This window comes from Danio rerio, chromosome 7, assembly GCF_052040795.2.
Source record: "Danio rerio strain M-AB ecotype USA chromosome 7, GRCz13ab, whole genome shotgun sequence".
Taxonomy (NCBI): Eukaryota; Metazoa; Chordata; class Actinopteri; order Cypriniformes; family Danionidae; genus Danio; species Danio rerio.
Genome location: NC_141027.1, coordinates 8665908 through 8682898, shown reverse-complemented (window position 1 = coordinate 8682898; position 16991 = coordinate 8665908). Strand labels below are relative to the sequence as shown.

The 16991-nt window shown below is 33.5% G+C and overlaps 1 protein-coding gene across 8 annotated transcripts in view; it reads left to right on the top strand.

The window, feature by feature from the left end:
- The window catches only part of shtn2 (shootin 2), a 38085-nt gene extending 24753 nt beyond the window's left edge, over positions 1–13332 (top strand). For 5 of the 8 annotated variants that reach the window (XM_087260344.1, XM_087260343.1, XM_087260345.1 and 2 more), the window contains 9 exons: positions 1254–1388; positions 1769–1916; positions 3601–3781; positions 3890–3948; positions 4116–4216; positions 6680–6709; positions 7052–7105; positions 7347–7500; positions 12979–13332. In XM_087260344.1, the coding sequence (XP_087116470.1) occupies positions 1254–1388; positions 1769–1916; positions 3601–3781; positions 3890–3948; positions 4116–4216; positions 6680–6709; positions 7052–7105; positions 7347–7500; positions 12979–13115 (999 nt within the window). In that variant the 3' untranslated portion in view covers positions 13116–13332. The remainder of the gene's footprint in view (positions 1–1253; positions 1389–1768; positions 1917–3600; positions 3782–3889; positions 3949–4115; positions 4217–6679; positions 6710–7051; positions 7106–7346; positions 7501–12978) is intronic. The other 3 variants (XM_087260348.1, XM_087260347.1, XM_087260346.1) reach the window with 1 other exon arrangement.
- Positions 13333–16991: the final 3659 nt, after the last annotated feature.

Here is a 16991-nt window from a genome sequence, read left to right as displayed (position 1 = left end):
ATAAATTAATGAATGGATGGATGGCTTGATTGGTGGGTGGATGGATGGATGGATGGATAAGTATATTGGTGGGTGGATGGATGGATGGGTATATAGATAGGTATAGGTAGTTGGATGGATGAATGAATAAATAAAGGAAGATGAATAGATGGATAGATAATGGGTTTATGAATGGATGAAAAAGTAGAGAGATGGATGGATAGATGGATGAATGATAAATGGATGGATGGATAGATAACGGGTTGATGCATGGATGGATAAGTAGAGGGATGGATGGATAGATGGATTGATGGATGGGTGGGTGGATTGGTGGATAGATAGATGAATGGATGGATAGATGGATGGATAGATTAGTGGGTGGATGAATGGATGGATAGGTAGATAGATAGGTACTTGGATGGATGGATGAAAAGGTAAAAGGATGATAAATGGACGAATAGATGATGGATTTATGAAAGATGGATGGATAAATGGATTATAGATGGATAGATGAATTGGTAGATAATGGGCTTGATGCATGGATGGATAAATAGAGGGATGGATGGATGGATGGATGGATGGATATATGAATGGATGGATGGATAGATAGGTTAGGGATGGGCAAACTCGGTCCTGGAGGGCCGGTGTCCTGCACAGTTTAGCTCCAGCACTAATCAAACACACCTGAACAAGCTGATCAGTGTCTTCGAAATCACTAGAAATCTACAAGCAGGTGTGTTTGATTAGAGTTGGAACAAAACTCTGCAGCGACACCGGCCCTCCAGGATCAAGTTTGCCCATCCCTGAGATAGGTGGTTGGATGGATAATGGGTGGATAAGTAGATGGATAGATGGATTAATGATGAACTGATGGGTAGATAGGTAGTTAGATGGATGGATGGATGGATGGATGGATGGATGGATGGATGGATGGGTGGATGAATGGATGGATAGGTAGATATTGTATATGGGTGGATGTATATTTAGATAGATAGATAGATAGATAGATAGATAGATAGATAGATAGATAGATAGATAGATAGATAGATAGATAGATAGATAGATAGACAGATAGATAGATAGATAGATAGATAGATAGATAGATAGATAGATAGATAGATAGATAGATGGACGGACGGACGGACGGACGGACGGACGGACGGACGGACGGACGGACGGACGGACGGACGGACGGACGGACGGACGGACGGACGGACGGATGGATGTAATTTAATGTATGTTTATTTAATGAATGTGACTGGTTTCTTCAACAGATGCTGGTAAAACAGAGGGAAACCCAGAGACAGATTCAAAATGCAGAGACCGAGAAACAACTCCAGCAGACTCTGAGTCAAGTGAGTGACATCAGCAGAGCTCTGGAAGAGATACGGCTGTGTTACCAGACGCAGGTGAGTGTGTCAGTGCACATCGTGATCATTCAGTTATCATGCTTAATTAAATCTATCCACCTTTATTTTTTATGCACATTTTGAAATATCGCATGAAATGTATTAACTATATGGAAACACATTTATTGATTATTACATTCATATTCCAGCATGCACATAAAAAAGTCATGTGGTTTTGTTTTAACAGATTATGTGATTATAAAATGAGTTAATTCATGGATGTTAATAGACAAACCAGTATTTTGAGCATATTTTAAAATATTTATATCATCATATTTGTATCATCAGAGTATACTTGTTTTACATAAACACCAAATATGTGGCATTAGAATGTGACCGATTTAATTATGTCTTTGCTTTTAATCTTACGTGATGTATAGATGTCTCAGACAGCAGCAGAGGATCTCAACTCTCTGTCAGATCTGACAGCTATAAGAACAAAACTGGAGATCAGCGAGAGAGAGAGGAGCGAGACTGAGACTCAGCTGAGAGACTCGCAACAAGCTGTGTCTGCACTTCAGGAGCAAAGTAAGGCTCATAAGTTACATAAGCATCTACGCTATTGACCTTATTCGTCATGTATAGTACAATTTTTTAGTTGGAGACTTCTGTTCTCATTCACTTCTGTTGATTTTTAGAGATTAAAAACAGCCTGTTGTGCTGCTTGATGTTGCAAACTGATATTTTCTCATTAGCAAGTTTTGATGTCAATAAAAGTGTCAATGTCATCAAGATGAAAAGAATATTGTGCTGTCTTGAGCATCTTCAGGAAGTGTCACCAAAACTTGCATTGACTTTTTTGCATTGAAAAAATGTCCAGAGTAAACTGTCATAATGAAAACATGACAAAGCCATTTGACTATCTTGTTTTTAAACAATGGTGTCAGGACTTTTCATCTTGATGACACTGACACTTTCACTGACATCAAGACTTGCTTTTGAGGAATGAGCGCAAGTGACAGGCTTTTGCAGGTTATCATCTAGGTTTTGCAGTTTTAAGGGAAAACTTGTATTGTGAGAAATGCACCAAAGCCTCTGAGAGAAACTCTAAATCAGAAAATAAAGGGCCATATATTTATTATAATATTGGTAAATGTGTTCAATGATTTAATTATTTTAGTAATATTAATTTAAATAGTTGTTTAAAAGATTTGAAAGTTTTTTATTTTTGTTTAGATAGAAAAATAGATAGATAGATAGATAGATAGATAGATAGATAGATAGATAGATAGATAGATAGATAGATAGATAGATAGATAGATAGATAGATAGATAGATAGATGATGGATGGATGGATGGATGGATGGATGGATGGATGGATGGATGGATGGATGATAAGATGGACAGACGGATGGGTGGATGGAAGGATAGATAGATAGATAGATAGACAGACAGACAGACAGACAGACAGACAGACAGACAGACAGACAGACAGACAGACAGACAGACAGACAGATAGATAGATAGATAGATAGATAGATAGATAGATAGATGGATGGATGGATGGATGGATGGATGGATGGATGATAAGATGGACAGACGGATGGATGGATGGATGGATGATAAGATGGATGGATGGATGGATGAATGGATAGATAGATAGATAGATAGATAGATAGATAGATAGATAGATAGATAGATAGATAGACAGACAGACAGACAGATTGATTGATTGATTGATTGATTGATTGATTGATTGATTGATTGATTGATTGATTGATTGATTGATTGATTGATTGATTGATTGATTGATTGATTGATGGATGGATGATAAGACGGACAGATGGACAGACGGATGGATGGATGATAAGATGGATGGATGGATGGATGGATGGATGGATGGATGGATAGATAGATAGATAGATAGATAGATAGATAGATAGATAGATAGATAGATAGATAGATAGATAGATAGATAGATAGATAGATAGATAGATAGATAGATAGATAGATAGATAGATGGATCGAATGGTTGGATGGGTGGATGGATGGATGGATGGATGGACGGACAGATGGATGAATGGATGGAAGAATAGACAGACAGACAGACAGATAGATAGATAGATAGATAGATAGATAGATAGATAGATAGATAGATAGATAGATAGATAGATAGATAGATAGATAGATAGATAGATAGATAGATAGATAGATAGATAGATAGATAGATAGATAGATTAAATAATTACTTTTTTCTGTTTATTTTACCAAGTCAAGCTGCTCCAGGATAAACTGAGAGAGAAGGAGCAAATCCCTTTAATCATAATTGACCAATCAGAAGAGACCAATGACAATCCATCTGATCCCCCATTACTGCCGCCTCCTCCTTCCCCACCACCACCACCTCCTCCTCCACCTCCTCCTCCACCTCCTCCATCTTCATTTGTCACTGAGTGAGTTTTCAACACTGTTTACTGTTGACATATTCCACACTAAAAAAAACAAATGACAGCACATACAACTGAAAGCCTTTTTCTAAAGCAAATCGATTGTATCTTTAGCCCATTAAAGGCCTTGAGGAACAGAAAGAAAGCAGGAGAAAACACCACTCAAACTGCCAGTAAGATAACCATCCCTTAAATCTGAGCCCGTCTGCCTGATTCCAGAGCCAGAAACGCAAAATCAACATGAAAGAAACAATACAGCAATTTAAAAGTTGAAGCTAAATCAAAGGCCGTGAGCACTCCTCCTCCGTTCTCAATGAATACTGTGCTGATTTTCTCACAGAACCCACAATTACGGAGGATATGAAGGCCAGAGCTGTGGATGAAATGATGGAGAGAATCAAGAAAGGCATTGTGCTTAAACCCGTCCTCAGACCGCCACACGTGAGTCCATCACTGTTTAATCAAAACATGTTTCGCTGAACATAGATTGCACCATTTGGGTGAAAATAATCAGATGTGTGGAGGAAATGAAAGCCCATGAGCATGTGTAAGCGACAAAGTGTTCATATGACAGGATGACTCAATTTCAGTGACATGAACAGCCCTGGCTTGCTGGAAACAAGTGTCAAAGCCTATACTTTTGCAGAATGTAAAATATGTTTTGTTGCATGTTTCAGAAGACAGATTTGCCGTCTTCAGCAGTTGATCTTCTTGCGCAGAAATGCTGGATTCACCTGATTTGTTGACAAATGGGTTGCCGATCTTTTCCTTGGCAGTTCGCTATTTAAATTTTTGCGAATCTGAAATATGTTTCATAGATGGCATTTTGATGTATATTTCATATGACAAATCCACTAGAGGGCGCTGTTTACATTTTTGCAAATCTGAAATACATTACTCTGGGTGCATTTTGTTGTACGTTTCAGATGACAAATCCACTAGAGGGCGCTGTCTACGTTTTTGACAATCTGATTTACAATATTTAGGGTACATTTTGATGTATGTTTTAGATGACAAATCCACTACAGAGCGCCATCTACATTTTTGCAAATCTAAAATATGGGTTCATTTTGTTGTACGTTTCAGATATCAAATCCACTTGAGGGCGCTGTCTACGTTTTTGACAATCTGATTTACAATATTTAGGGTGCATTTTGTTGTATGTTTCAGATGACAAATCCACTAGAGGGTGCTGTCTACATTTTTGCAAATCTAAAATATGGGTTCATTTTGTTGTACGTTTCAGATATCAAATCCACTTGAGGGCACTGTTTACGTTTTTTATGATTTTGAATTAAGCTACTTAGTAAGGCTGCTCGATTTTGGGAAAAATCATAATCACGATTAATTTGGTCATAATTGTAACCACGATTATTCAAAACGACTATCAGTTAAAGTCAAAATTATTAGCTCTCCTGAGAATTTTTTTTTTAATAAATATTTCCCAAATGATGTTTAACAGAGCAAGGAATTTTAACAGTATTTCCTCTAATACTTTTCTTCTTGAGAATGACTTTTTTGTTTTGTTTCGGCTAGAATAAAAGCAGATTTAAATATTTTGAAACCCATTTTAAGGTCAATATTATTAACCCCTTTAGGCAATATATATTTTTGATTGTGCAGAAGAAACTACTGTTATACAATGACTTGCCTAATTACCCTAATTAAGCCTTTGAATCACACTTTGAATTTGAATGTTTGTATTTAAAAAATATCTAGTCTAATATTATGTGCCGTCATCATGGCAAAGATAACTAAATCTGTTATTAGAAATGAGTGATTAAAACTATTATGTTTAGAAATGTATTGAAAAACAAATCGTCTTTCCATTAAACAGAAATTGGGGAGGAAAAGGGTTGCTAATATTCAGGAAGGCTAACAATTCTGAATACAACTGCATATATACAGTTATTTTCCTCTCTGCAAAGGAAAGAGAAATAAATAGAATAGAATAAAAATATGAAACAAACTGCTTTAAGCATCTTCACTGTAAGAAAAACACTTTAGCTACAAAAGTCTTCAGTTAAGAGCAGTGAGGGATTTTTCCGTTGTTTGATTAATAATGATAAAAACAGGCGACAGTAGGAATTGCGCGCTGTTACTTTAATGGTTTCGCTTTCACGTCTTTTGATCCTCAACTTGTTTGTTTATTACAAAATGAGGGTTAAAATGAATAATCACTAAACACCGCGTTTTGACACTTATTTGACCTTTAGGTGCTCACGTTAAGATGACTTTAAATGTGGGCACTCTGCTCGTCACAGTGTGCGAATGAGACCAAGTGCTGACCGCATGCTTCTAACTGTGTCTGTGGCCGCAATTTTTTTTTACAATTTTGCTAGTTACTATGTTACTCTGGGTACATATGTACCTATGTTACCTAAGGTATATTTTGTTGTATGTTTCAGATGAGAAATCCAATAGAGGGCACTGTCTACATTTTTGCGAATCTGAAATGACGTCACTTAGGGTGTATTTTGTTGTACGCTTCAGATGACAAATCCACTAGAGGGCGCTGTCCACACTTTTATGAATTGGAATTACGCTTCTTAGGGTGTGTTTCCTTGATTGTTTAATATGACAAAATCCACTAAAGGGCGCTGTCTAGAGTTTACAGTTTTGCTAGTTACTATGTTACTATGGGTACATATGTACCTATGTTACCTAAGGTACATTTTGTTGTACGTTTCAGATGACAAATCCCCTAAAGGGCGCTGTCTACATTTTTGTGAATATGAAATATGTTACCTCGGGCATATTTTGTTGTACTTTTCAGACATCCTTCTTGCACACATCTATGAGATAGCAGGGCTTGTCATACAGATCACCTAGCAAACCACTGACCTAAACCCAACAAGCTGAATAAATACCAACTGAAATATATGACCTCTGGCTTCTTTTTAGGTTGCATCTGAGGATGAAAATGCATGGAAGGTTAGTGACGCATCATTTAGTTTTATTTAAATGTATTATATGTGTGTGTGTATATATATATATATATATATATATATATATATATATATATATATATATGTGTGTATATATATATATATATATATATATATATATATATATATATATATATATATTTCTATATATAAAATCATCTATATTCTTTACCATATGTTTCTACCATGTATTGACATAAACATATTTTTCTCTCAGATGTTTGGTAATGTTTTTTTAATTGTCTATTTTAGTTGATAAAGAGTATGAGGAGTTTTCATGACATGCCTAACCACTTTATAGTTAAAAAAATCTGAATGTGTGTGACAGGAGCAGAGGTCTGAGAACCGGAAATCAGCAGTGCTGGAATTGCAGGAGATGCTGGTAAAGCAAGACCTCTTTAAAAACTTATGACGGCAAATACAGCTTTTACTATTTACAGGCAATTGCCTTAATAAAATAAAAAAATAAACATTGTTTGTGTGATTAGTTCAAATACTTTACATAAAAAATTCTGATGTGGTGACCCCTGATTAATAAAGGGACTAAGCTGAAGAGAAAATGAATGAATTCATTGTATTATTATATTAAATGAAGTGTATTATTGTCATCTTCTCCTTCACAGGACAATGTGAGGAGGTCTGCTCCTCGACGGGTGGAGTCTAGCAAGCGCTTCAGCCGTAATGTTGGGGAGGCGGAGCTTCAGATGGTGCTCCAGAGAAGGAGGCGGGCCATGGGAGATGATAAAGTGACTCCGCCCTCTCCAACCAAACCCAAAGGTGCCCTCACATCTTTCACTGCACTGTCAAAACTCTCTGTAAATGAACAGCTTTCTGTATTTTGGGATGCATGTATGCATTTTTCCTTGTTTATTTATGCTTTTGAATTGCATTATGGGACTTTGATCTTCATTTCAACAACTTTTAACCTTTTATTAGTGTTGTATATTACGCTACAAAACATTTCAAACGACTAAAATGTCAATAAAAGTCACTTTGTTAAACTGTAGAGTTGAATTTTCAACATCAAAAGTCGACAGAGCAGAGATCAACATCCCATAATGCAATTCACAACCAGAATTAAACAGAAAACACACAAAATATGGAGACTGTTAACCATCAACAGATATTTTTTACAGCGTAAACAGCCTCATTTAATGAATTTACTATGGGTTTATTTCATTCATACATTCATTTTCTTTTCAGCTTAGTCCCTTTATGTGTCTCTGGCTTTTTCTTTGTAAATGCTGGAAATTAGGGCGAGGAAATTTTTTCAACACTTTTTTGGTTTGCTTTAGTGAGATTTATACCTAAAACAAAAAATATACGCCAAAATACACATTTTTTAAATCAGATTTTTAACCTATAATGCATTTCTGCTCTGCATCTTACAATCTTTAACCTATAAAAGACACATTATGTTGATATTAAAAGGGTTTTTGATTATTAGTCATTTTAAAAACGGTCAAACCTATTTTATCTAGAAAAAAAAGAAAAGGCACATCAAGTTGATATTAAAAGGGTGTTTTAATTACTATAAAAGCAAGCCATTTTTCATCATTTCAGTATCAGATTTATTCTCCTAATATAAATATTAGCCTATATTTAACAAGACAGAACCATTCTAGTTTAGTTTTTATTCAAAACACCAGCATTAATTCAGTGTGTCACTTGATATTACTTGGTAATTGTTGGAAATTAGAGAGTGGAAATTGTTCCAACACTTTTTTGTGTGTTTATTTTAGTGAGATTTTTGCTTAAAACAAAAAATATAAATTAAAATGCTCTTTTTCTTTACGTATAACTCTATTCTGCTTTGCATCGTACAGTTTTTAGCCTGTAAAAGACACATCATGTTGATATTAAAAGGGTTTTTTGATTACAGGTCATTCGTATAAAATCAAGCCATTTTTTAACATCAGAATCAGATTTCTTCTCCTAATTTGTTGCACTTAAATAAATAAAAATATAATATTAGTTCCACATGTACACTGTAACATCTTTTCAAAGTATCTTTTTTGATTAGCCTCTATTTAACAAGACAGAATTCTAGTTTTTCAGCATTAATTCAGTGTGTTTCTTGCTATTTCTTAATAATTGTTTTAAATTACAAAGCGGAATAATTTCAACACTTTTTTCTGTTTATTTTAGTGAGATTTGTGCTTCTGCTCTGCATCTTTTTAGCATATAAAAGGCACATCATGTTGATATTAAAAGGGTGTTTGGATTACTATAGCAAGCTATTTTTGCTTATATCAGTATTAGATTTATTCTCCTAATTGTTTGCCTTTAAATAAAAATATATTATTAATCCTACATGTACACTGTAACTTTCTTTCAAGCTAGAACTTTTCTAATATAAATATTAGCCACTATTTAACAAGACAAAACCATTCTAGTTTAGTTTTTATTTAAACACCAGCATTAATTCAGTGTGTCACTTGATATTCCTTGGTAATTGTTAAAAATAAGAGAGCGGAAATTGTTTCAACAATTTTTTGTGTGTTTATTTTAGTTAGATTTCTGCTTAAAACAAAAAATATAAATCAAAATGCACTTTTTGCATCAGATTTTTACTTATAAATCAATTCTGCTTTGCATCTTATAATTTTTAGCCTACAAAAGACACTTTATATTGAGATTAAAAGGGTTTTTTGATTACTGGTCATTTGTATAAAAGCAAGCCATTCTTTAAACATCAGAATCAGATTTATTCTCTGAATTGGTCGCACTTAGTACACATCCTCACGGTTGTGTAGCAGTCAAGTATTGATTGGTTATCTGAATGTTTTTGTGAGCTGCATTATATCTCAGGCACTTATCTAAAACTCCAACCCTGCAGATTCACCCGGAGATTGACATTTTTTAAAGTTGATTTTTTGATATATTAGAAAATCAACCTGAAAAAAGTGCTATTCTAGTTTAGTTTTTATTTAAAACACCAGCATTAATTCAGTGTGCCACTTGCTATTACTTGATAATTGTTAAAAATTAGATAATTAAAATTGTTTCAACTCTTTTTTTTGTGTGTTTATTTTAGTGAGATTTCTGCTTAAACACAAAATATAAATCAAAATGCACTTTTTGAAACATATTTGTAACGTATAAATCAATTCTGCTGTGCATCTTACAGTTTTTAGCCTATAAAAGACACATCATGTTGATATTAAAAGTGTTTTTTGATTACTGGTCATATAATCAAGCCATTTTTTAACATCAGAATCAGATTTCTTCTCCTAATTTGTTGCACTTAAATAAATAAAAATATAATATTAGTTCCACATGTACACTAACATCTTTTAAAAGCATATTTTTTGATTAGCCTCTATTTAACAAGACAGAATTTTAGTTTTATTTTTTTTTTATTCAAAACGTCAGCATTAATTCAGTGTGTTTCTTGCTATTTCTTAATAATTGTTGGAAATTACAAAGCGGAATAATTTCAACACTTTTTTTCTGTTTGTTTTAGTGAGATTTATGCTTAATACAAAGTATCTATTCCAAAATGCACTTTTAAATCAGATTTTTAACATATAATGCAATTCTACTCTGCATGTTTTTAGCCTATAAAAGGCACATCATGTTGATATTAAAAGGGTGTTTGGATTACTATAAAAGCAAGCTATTTTTGCTTATATCAGTATCAGATTTATTCTCCTAATTGGTTGCATTTAAATAAAAATATAATATTAATCCTACATGTACACTGTAACTTTCTTTCAAGCTAGAACTTTTCTAATATAAATATTAGCCTCTATTTAACAAGACAGAACCATTCTAGTTTAGTTTTTATTCAAAACACCAGCATTAATTCAGTGTGTCACTTGATATTCCTTGATAATTGTAAAAAATAAGAGAGCGGAAATTGTTTCAGCAATTTTTTGTGTGTTTATTTTAGTGAGATTTCTGCTTAAAACACAAAATATAAATCAAAATGCTCTTTTTGAAACATATTTTTAACGTATAAATCAATTCTGCTGTGCATCTTACAGTTTTTAGCCTGTAAAAGACACATCATGTTGATATTAAAAGGAGTTTTTTGATTACAGGTCATATATATGAAATCAAGCCATTTTTTAACATCAGAATCAGATTTATTCTCCTAATTTGTTGCACTTAAATAAATAAAAATATAATATTAGTTCCACATTTACACTGGAACATCTTTTAAAAGCATATTTTTTGATTAGCCTCTATTTAACAAGACAGAATTCTAGTTTTTCAGCATTAATTCAGTGTGTTTCTTGCTATTTCTTAATAATTGTTGGAAATTACAAAGCGGAATAATTTCAACACTTTTTTCTGTTTTTTTGTGTGAGATTTGTGCTTAATACAAAGTATCTATTCCAAAATGCACTTTTAAATCAGATTTTTAACATATAATGCAATTCTACTCTGCATCTTTTTTAGCCTATAAAAGGCACATCATGTTGATATTAAAAAGGTGTTTGGATTACTATAAAAGCAAGCTATTTTTGCTTATATCAGTATCAGATTTATTCTCCTAATTGGTTGAATTTAAATAAAAATATAATATTAATCCTACATGTTACTGTGACAGTCTCTCAAGCTAGAACTTTTCTAATCCTCTATTTAGCAAGACAGAACCATTCTAGTTTAGTTTTTATTCAAAACACCAGCATTAATTCAGTGTGTCACTTGATATTACTTGGTAATTGTTTAAAAGAACAGAGCGGAATTGTTTATTTTAGTGAGATTTCTGCTTAAAACAAAAAATATAAATCAAAATGCTCTTTTTGAATCAGATTTTTAACGTATAAATCAATTCTGCTGTGCATCTTACAGTTTTTAGCCTATAAAAGACACGTCATGTTGATATTAAAAGGGTTTTTTGATTACAGGTCATATGTATAAAATCAAGCCATTTTTAAACATCAGATTTGTTCTCCTAATTTGTTGCACTTAAATAAATAGAAATATAATATTAGTTCCACATGTACACTGTAACATCTTTTAAAAGCATGTTTTTTGATTAGCCTCTATTTAACAAGACAGAATTCTAGTTTTTCAGCATTAATTCAGTGGGTTTCTTGCTATTTCTTAATAATTTTTAAAAATTACAAAGTCGAATAATTTCAACACTTTTTTCTGTTTGTTTTAGTGAGATTTATGCTTCTGCTCTGCATCTTTTTAGCATATAGAAGTCACATCATGTTGATATTAAAAGGGTGTTTGGATTACTATAGCAAGCTATTTTTGCTTATATCAGTATCAGATTTATTCTCCTAATTGTTTGCCTTTAAATAAAAATATATTATTAATCCTACATGTACACTGTGACTTTCTTTCAAGCTAGAACTTTTCTAATATAAATATTAGCCACTATTTAACAAGACAGAACCATTCTAGTTTAGTTTTTATTTAAAACACCAGCATTAATTCAGTGTGTCACTTGCTATTTCTTGATAATTGTAATAAATTAGAGAATTAAAATGGTTTCAACTCTTTTTTTGTGTTTATTTTAGTGAGATTTATGCTTAAAACACAAAATATAAATCAAAATGCACTTTTTGAAACATATTTGTAACGTATAAATCAATTCTGCTGTGCATCTTACAGTTTTTAGCCTATAAAAGACACATCATGTTGATATTAAAAGGGTTTTTTGATTACAGGTCATATGTATAAAATCAAGCCATTTTTTAACATCAGAATCAGATTTATTCTCCTAATTTGTTGCACTTAAATAAATAAAAATATAATATTGGTCCCACATGTACACTGTAACATCTTTTAAAAGCATATTTTTTGATTAGCCTATATTTAACCAGACAGAACTATTCTAGTTTAGTTTTTTATTCAAAACCTTAGCATTAATTCAGTGTGCCACTTGCTATTTCTTGATAATTGTTAAAAATTAGAGAGTGGAATTGTTTTAACACTTTTTTGTGTGTTTATTTTAGTGAGATTTTATGCTTAAAACAAAAAATATATAAATCAAAATGCTCTTTTTGACACAGATTTTTTATCTATAATGCAATTTTGCTTTGCATCTTACAATTTTCAACCTATAAAAGACACTTTATCTTGTGATTAAAAGGGTTTTTGATTACTAGTCATTTGTATAAAAGCAAGCCATTCTTTAAACATCAGAATCAGATTTATTCTCTGAATTGGTCGCACTTAGTACACATCCTCGCGGTTTCTTCAAAGCAGTCAAATATTGATTGGTTATCTGAATGTTTTTTGTGAGCTGCATTATATCTCAGGCACTTATCTAAAACTCCAACCCCACAGATTCACCCGTCTCGAGCTCTTCGCCCTGGGCGGGGGAAAGTGGAAGCGCCCCTGTCCTCCGGAGACTTCAGCAGAACCGTGAGAAGAGAGTCTCTCGCATAAAGGCTTCGGAGTCCATTATATGGGAAGAAAAGTGAGGTTTTGAGGGGTCTTTTAGACTGACCTTCTGCACTTTTCAGAGACGTGATGTTGAACTAAGTATGACTTCAACACCTATTCGCTTCTAGAAGCCTCTCTGAGTTTGTTGAGAGTAAATGTCATAAGGCTGAATAAAGCGCGGTGAAAAAAAAACCCAAGGACCCCTAGCATTCAAAAGTGAATTATGAACGAAATAAAAGACATTCTTTCGGCACATATTCAGTCTCTTTTCTTTGCACCCCCGTCTGTGTTGGACGTTTGTGCTTTTGAGGTATGAATTCTTCCATTAAAAATTGCCTGAATACTTGACTCGCGCAAATATTCAGAGTTATTTTCCCATTTTACTGAATTACAAATAGACTTATTTTAATGTGAAATTGTTTCATATTCATAAAACCAGCCGCATTGCTCTCTGCCAATCACCGTCTGTGTGTCGTTCCTGGTAAATTTGTTGTGCAATTTAGTCACATAATAATTTGGACTGAGAGCAAGGTTAACTTTTATTTTGACCTTTTATTGATTTAGAGAATGGCAAAGCAAACCGTGATACTTGCTAAGCAGTTTTATGCCAAGAATTTTAATTATGGACATTGGATTTTAAATTGTGTAGATGTATGACTAAAAAGTGTACTTTTAAGACCCCTCATTTGTTAAAACTTTGCTGAATAGCTGCAGTGTTCAATCTACTTTTCACAGCAAAATCATAGATGTAAAAATAACACCAACTGGTGTCAAATTTAACAGTTTGACTCGGTCCTGGAGGGCCGGTGTCCAGGAAAGTATAGCTCCAACCCTAATCAAACACAACTGAACCAGCTAATCAAGCTTTTACCAGATGTACTAGAAACTTCTTGGCAGGTGTGTTGAAGCAAGTTGAAGCTAAACTGAGCAGGACACCGGCCCTCCAGGACTGAGGTTGGACATGCCTGGTGTAAACACTATACACATTTTTTTTTTACACCCATTGTGTGTAAATTCAACACTCACACTGTTAATTATTGTACCAATTCAGCACTATCCACTGTTCTTTTCACACTACACTAGTGTTAGTGTTCACCTTAGTGTCATTATTAACACTACTTTTGAGATCAACACCAGTGGAATGTAAATATAACAATGTGTTATAACAAAATAATGATTAATAATAGCAGTGTGTTTTTAACAATGTGACGTTTGCTAAGCAGTTTTGATCCAAATAAATTTAATTTCGGACATTGGTTTAAAGTCTAAAGTTTAAACATGTATCCCTACTAAAAAGTGTACTAATTTGTACTAAAAGTGTACAGTGTTCAATCTATTCCACACAGCAAAATCACAGGTGTAAAAATAACACCAAATGGTGTCAAATTTAACAGTGTAAACCAGGGGTGTCCAAACTCGGTCCTGGAGGGCCGGTGTCCAGGAAAGTTTAGCTCCAACCCTAATCAGACACGCCTGAACCAGCTAATCAAGCACTTACTAGATGTGCTAGAAACTTCCTGGCAGGTGTGTTGATGCAAGTTGGAGCTAAACTCAGCAGGACACCGGCCCTCCAGGACTGAGTTTGGACATGCCTGGTGTAAACACTATACATATATATTTTAAAACCCATTGTGTCTAAATTCAACTCTCGCAGTGTTAATTATTATACCAATCCAGCACTATCCACTGTTCTTTTCACACTACACTAGTGTTAGTGTTCACCTTAGTGTTATTATAAACACTCTACTTTTGAGATCAACACCAGTGGAATGTAAATATAACAATGTGTTATAACAAAATAATGATTAATAATAGCAGTGTGTTTTTAACAATGTGTCATTTGCTAAGCAGTTTTGATGCAAAGAAATTTCATTACAGACATTGGTTTAAAGTCTGACGTTTAAACATGTATCCCTATTAAAAAGTGTACTTTTTTGTACTAAAAGTGTACAGTGTTCAATCTACTACACACAGCAAAATCACAGGTGTAAATATAACACCAAATGGTGTCAAATTTAACAGTGTAAACCAGGGGTGTCCAAACTCGGTCCTGGAGGGCCGGTGTCCAAGAGAGTTTAGCTTCAACCCTAATCAAACACACCTGAACCAGCTAATCAAGCTCTTACTAGATGTGCTAGAAACTTCCTGGCAGGTGTGTTGAAGCAAGTTGGAGCTAAACTCAGCAGGACACCGGCCCTCTAGGACTGAGTTTGGACATGCCTGGTGTAAACACTATAGAGTGTAAAGGTTACACTTCTGACCTTTTTTTACACCCATTGTGTGTAAATTCAACACTCACACTGTTAACTATTGTATCAATTCAGCACTATCCACTGTTGTTTTCACACTACACCAGTGTTAGTGTTCACTTAGTGTTACTGTTAACACTACTTTTTTAATCAACACCAGTGGAATGTAAATATAACAATGTGTTATAACAATGAGTGTTCAAAATAATGATTAATAATAGCAGTGTGTTTTTAACAATGTGACATTTGCTAAGCAGTTTTGATCCAAAGAAATTTAATTACAGACATTGGTTTAAAGTCTACAGTTTAAACATGTATCCCTGCTAAAAAGTGTACTAATTTTGTAAAACATTGGAGAATAGCTGCTATATTCAATCTACTGCATTCAGCAAAATCGCAGTTGTAAAAATAACACACATGGTGTCAAATTTAACAGTGTAAGCCAGGGGTGTCCAAACTCTGTCTTGGAGGGCCAGTGTCCTGCAGAGTTTAGCTCCAACCTTAATCAAACACACCTGAACCAGCTAATCAAGCTCTTACTAGATGTGCTAGAAACTTCCTGGCAGGTGTGTTGAAGCAAGTTGGAGCTAAACTCAGCAGGACACCGGCCCTTCAGGACTGAGTTTGGACATGCCTGGTGTAAACACTATGTAGTGTAAAGGTTACACTTCTTAAATTTTTTACACCCATTGTGTGTAAATTCAACACTCACACTGTTAACTATTGTATCAATTCAGCACTATTCTTTTCACACTACCCCAGTGTTAGTGTTCACTTTAGTGTTATTAATAACACTCTACTTTTGAGATCAACACCAGTGGAATGTAAATATAACAATGTGTTATAACAATGAGTGTTCAAACTAATGAATAATAATAGCACTGTGTTTTTGACAAGCAGTTTTGATCCAAAGAAATTTCATTACGGACATTGGTTTGAAGTATGAAGTTTATACATGTATCCCCACTAAAAAGTGTACTAATTTGGTAAAACTTTGCTGAATAGCTGCTATATTCAATCCACTCCACTCAGCAAAATCGCAGGTGTAAAAATACCAACCATGGTGTCAAATTTAACACCGATAAAATGTGTATGTGTTCGCACTATAGAGTTTAAAAGTTACACTTCTGATAGTCTTTTTTACATCTATTGTGTGTGAATTCAACACTCACAGTGTTAATTAGTATACCAATTTATCACTATCTATTGTTGCTTACACACAACATCAGTGTTAATGGTCAATTAGTGCTATTCTAACACTACACCAGTGGAATGTAATTATAACAATACTGTGTTCAAATTACTGAATAATAATAACACTGTGTTTAGTGTTTTAAATATCAATTGTGTTAATTTCAGCTTGTTCCTCAACATAAAATAGCAGGACATTTTGCAGAAAGTATTGCAAAAAAAAAAAATAATAATATATATATATATACATATATATATATATATATATATATATATATATATATATATATATATATATATATATATATATATATATATATATATATATATATATATATATATTCTGTTGTACATCCCAACCCTAACCCTCAGATATTTGCTGAGCTAAGCAGTTTTTATCTAAAGAAATTTAATTATTAACACTGGTTTAAAATTGTGTAGCTGTATCCCTACTTTAAAGTGTACTTTTAAGAC